The sequence below is a fragment of the Silurus meridionalis genome, chromosome 11, assembly GCF_014805685.1.
Source record: "Silurus meridionalis isolate SWU-2019-XX chromosome 11, ASM1480568v1, whole genome shotgun sequence".
Lineage (NCBI taxonomy): Eukaryota > Metazoa > Chordata > Actinopteri > Siluriformes > Siluridae > Silurus > Silurus meridionalis.
In genome coordinates this window covers 22708284-22712500 of record NC_060894.1, presented here as the reverse complement: position 1 = coordinate 22712500, position 4217 = coordinate 22708284, and the positions used below count along the sequence as shown (strand labels likewise).

The 4217-nt window shown below is 42.5% G+C and overlaps 1 protein-coding gene across 1 annotated transcript in view; it reads left to right on the top strand.

Annotated features, from left to right (window-relative positions):
- The window catches only part of uvrag (UV radiation resistance associated gene), a 43785-nt gene extending 41976 nt beyond the window's left edge, over window positions 1-1809 (top strand). The window contains exon 15 of the mRNA XM_046862004.1: window positions 1014-1809. Coding sequence (XP_046717960.1) covers window positions 1014-1632 — 619 coding nt within the window. The 3' untranslated portion in view covers window positions 1633-1809. The remainder of the gene's footprint in view (window positions 1-1013) is intronic.
- The last annotated feature ends 2408 nt before the right edge of the window (window positions 1810-4217 follow it).

Sequence of the window (4217 nt, the reverse complement as noted above, 5' to 3'; positions counted from 1 at the left end):
AGATGGACAGCAGTGAGGCTAATTATCCTGATTAAAATAAATTGAAAACAGATGTTAGATGATCTGGGGGATTCTTTCTGGGTCACATAACTGCTAAATATTCGCTTAGTCATGTGATTAGATATCAGACCTGACTCAGGTATACAGTCTAATCTAAAACAGGGAAACACTCTGCATCAGACGAACAACATCTGTAAACATCTCACACAGCTCACACTGTGCATTTTATTCCCCGATTCCCCAATCAGACTGGTGCAACCGTGCATGCGTGAGTGAGTGCGTGAGTGTGTGAGTGAGTGCGTGTGGTTCTAACTTGACAGGGATTGTTTTTCAGTGCAGAGAGAGATTAATTGGACTCGGAGATGTGATCAGGTTCCAAGTCGAGGCAGAGAGTCTGTATTTTGTCCAGGGCGTCTCTCGATGAAGGAGGTTTCTTAGAGAGCTCCTTTGAAGTGTTGTATTTAATGTTGGTCAGATAGGCTTTTCAGCACGTGCAGCTCTGCCTTCATTCACTGCGTTGTTTTCTTTTGTCTCGGTGGATAATCACACGACCAAGCAGGAACTCATCAAGACAAAACCTCACTAACGACTATAACCTCATTTAAAAATTAACTTTTTACTTTTCATTTTATAAATCTGTACATTTCACGTGTCCATGTAGTAAACACAATACATTTAGAAATTCTATAAGCCCCGCCTCTGCTCCCATTTCATTGGCTGTTGTGTGTAATTACGATCATTTCTGAATAATATATATAGGGTTCTGTTATCCTGTCTTCCTCCCTTTCTATTCTTTTTTTCTGTTTTTCCACCCCCTCTATCTGTCTCTTCCTCTATCTTTCTGCACTCTGTCTTTTTGTCCCCTCTCTCTGTTTCCTCTCCCTCTCTCTGAGTCTGTTTTTCTGTCCCCTCTTTCTTTCTCTCTTGCACTTTGTCTGCCTTTCTGTCCCCTCTCTCTGTTTCTCTCTCTTCCCTCTTTGTTTTCTCATGCTGTTTTTTTTGCCCTCCTTCAGTGATCGACATCAGGTGTCCAGCTCGATCCCGGTCCCCATCAGATCCCACCTGAGCGTCTCACAGGTATCGTTCCCTGTCTCTCCAGAAGAGAAAAAGAAACGCAGGTCGCATAAACTCTATGACCCGGTTGCCATGGCGATCCCGGAAGCTCCACCCGCCTGTCTGGAAGTCAGCATGGAGCTGGAGAAGCCGCTGGAGGTGGATGAAGGAGCCGAAGCAGCGGGAACATCAACACCGGAGCCGAAAACGGAACAGTGCGATCCGGAAGCTGAGAGAGATCCGGGACTGGGGGGAGAACCGAGAGAGTCAGAACACCTGGAGGAAAGTTTGCAGCACCTGGGAGCTGTGAATGGTTCTGCAGGAGTGGTGGGCGGGGCTGAGCTGTGCTGCTCTGTGGAGCAGGCAGAGGAGATCATGGGCACTGAGGCGACGGGGTTAGGGTTAGAAACTCGCCTGGAGGATTTTCCCTGTATCCCTGTGGAACACGCTGTGGCTGTGGAGAGTGACGACCAGGTCCTCGGAGAACTGGAGAATTTCGAGGAATTCTCAAAACGCATCTATGCTCTAAACGAGAACCCATCCTCCTTCAGACGGCCACGCAAAATCTCTGATAAATAACCAGAGGTCAAAGGGTCAGCAGGTAGCCCTTTACCTTCACACCTGACTGCAGTGAACAGACATTACATACAGAGCTTTATTATTATTATTATTATTATTATTATTATTATTATAGGAAATATCTGGAATATTTGCACTCTAACCCTTTCAAAGAAAATAAAGAGAATGTGATTAAAATACTTTGTGGGGTTTTCTTTTGTGTGAGTGAATGCCAATCTGAGGGTGTGTGTGTGTGTGTGTGTGTGTGTGTGTGTGTGTGTGTGTGTGTGTGTGTGTGTGTGTGTGTGTGTGTGTGTGTGTGTGTGTGTGAGAATGCGAGGGTGAGTGTGAGGGGTGAAGGTGTGTGTGTGTGTGAATGTCAGGGCGAGTGCGTGTGTGTGAATGCAAGGGTGAAGGTGAGTGTGTGTGAGTGAATGAGTTTGTGTGAGAGAGAAATGTAATGTGTGTGTGTGTGTGAGTGAGAGAGAGGAAAAATGTGTGAGAGAGAGAATGTGTTTGTGAGAGAGAGAAAAGAAAGTGTGTGTGTGTGTGAGAGAGAAAAAAGAGAGAGAGTGTGTGTGAGTGTGTGAGAGAAAAAGAGAATGTGTGTCTCTGCCCCACAGCAGTAACACTTATTTTAAAGTCCTGTGATCTTCCTGATCCTTATCTCAGTGATTATGTGAACACACTGTTGAGCTCAAGAAGAGTGTGTGTGTGTGTGTGTGTGTGTGTGTGTGTGTGTGTTGGGGATTTAGAGGATTTAGTGTCTTCACTTCTCATCTGATTATGTGAAGACTGAACACAGTGATGATGTAATTAGCTTATCGCTGTGAGTTTATCTCCAACCACACGTGTTATTAAGAGCTCACTTTATCTCCTGCTCACTGACTGCTGTCTCTGTGTGTGTGTGTGTGTGTGTGTGTGTGTGTGTGTGTGTGTGTGTGTGTGTGTGTGTGTGTGTGTGTGTGAGAGAGAGAGAGAGAGAAATGAAAGGTAGTCTGCCAGAAGCTCAAAACAAATGTTGATCATAAAAAAGATGATACACACTGCAATAAAGTCATTAAGTCTGATCCTGTACATGATCATGTGGTCTACAACTCCAACTCCAGGAACTATTTTAGGAACTCTAATGTTTTAGGGAAAGGTTCTGAGAACTGTTTTGTTAAAGGTTCCATGGATTATTGCAGATTCTAAAGATTTTGGAACGGTGTCCTGCAGATGGAATGGGACTTGTGTTAGTTCCTGAAACACTTAACAGTAGGTACTTTTCATCTCTTTTTATTCCCCAAACTATTATGAAGAATATTTTGGGGGAATTGTGTGGTCACGTGATCGGTGTCAGGTTTGTCCCAGCAGGAATTATCCTGATCCTGAACATCTCACTGGATGTATAATGTCATTCGTTTGTGTAAATATCGCAGATTAGATGGGGGAGGGGTGGGGTTTGTACATTCAGGGGCATTTTCTAATCTACAAATTCATATCATCTTAAAGTAAAAGTACTACATTCAGTGAAAAAGGATCACTTTGTCCACTTCACCATGTTTTAACAAAAGCAAATAGTGTAATATAGTTCCAAAAATTAATGACATTTTCAGGTGTGTGTGTGTGAAGGATTACATATTGCTGAACATTTTTGAAAGGAAACAACTGTTCATGCTCATGTCTGACATCAAACACTCTCTCTCTCTCTCTCTCTCTCTCACACACACACACACACACACACACACCCACCCCCTCCCTCTGGATATGGAATGGCACTCTCCGAGCAAGAACTAATCCGCCACAGGTGTGTTGAATTCTGGGATACGACACAGACAAATCCAGCAATTGTAGGAATGTGTGAATGTGTGTGTGATGTACTGTGGGATGTGTATGTACACACACACACACACACACACACACACACACACACACACAGAGCAGATGGGGCGATCCATTACAGCTTCAATCACTCAGAAACAGACAGCAGGAAACTAGCGAGCCAACAGAAGTGTTTTAGATTTTCCCTAATTTTTCACTTCTTTTGTATTTAAATGTTTAAACAGAACTGGCCCCGCCCTCTGACCAAAGCTCATCCAATCAGAACAGCCTGACTCTTCACTGCACACTTACAAAACATTTCCCTTAAAACTGCTGAAATGATTAACCCAGTGCCCTTAATAGTGATCAGGGAGGGATTTGGGATAGACATCTAACGTCGAATGAAAAGTGGGTGGAGCTAATCTTGACTACTATTTGCATAAACCCCAGTGGAATCTAAATATCTGGTCTGCATCATAAGCATACGGTGGCCGAGAAGTGCAAAACACATTAACAAATCGGAAAACTAATTTGTAAATTTGTTAAATGACAAGTGTCTTGTACAATGATCAGTGTTTTATTCACAAAAACTTACAGATCATTGGACAATACACTTGTCATTCAACATATACAGGAAGTACAACAGTCTTTTAATTAATTAATTCATTTTTTATTTATGTTTTTATTAAGCAACTAAACATATACAAACAACGTGGCAATACCAAGTACAATTTACAAGAAAAATACAAATATATACACATATTTAGGGGAAAGAGGGAAAATAGATAAATAAAATGTATAAT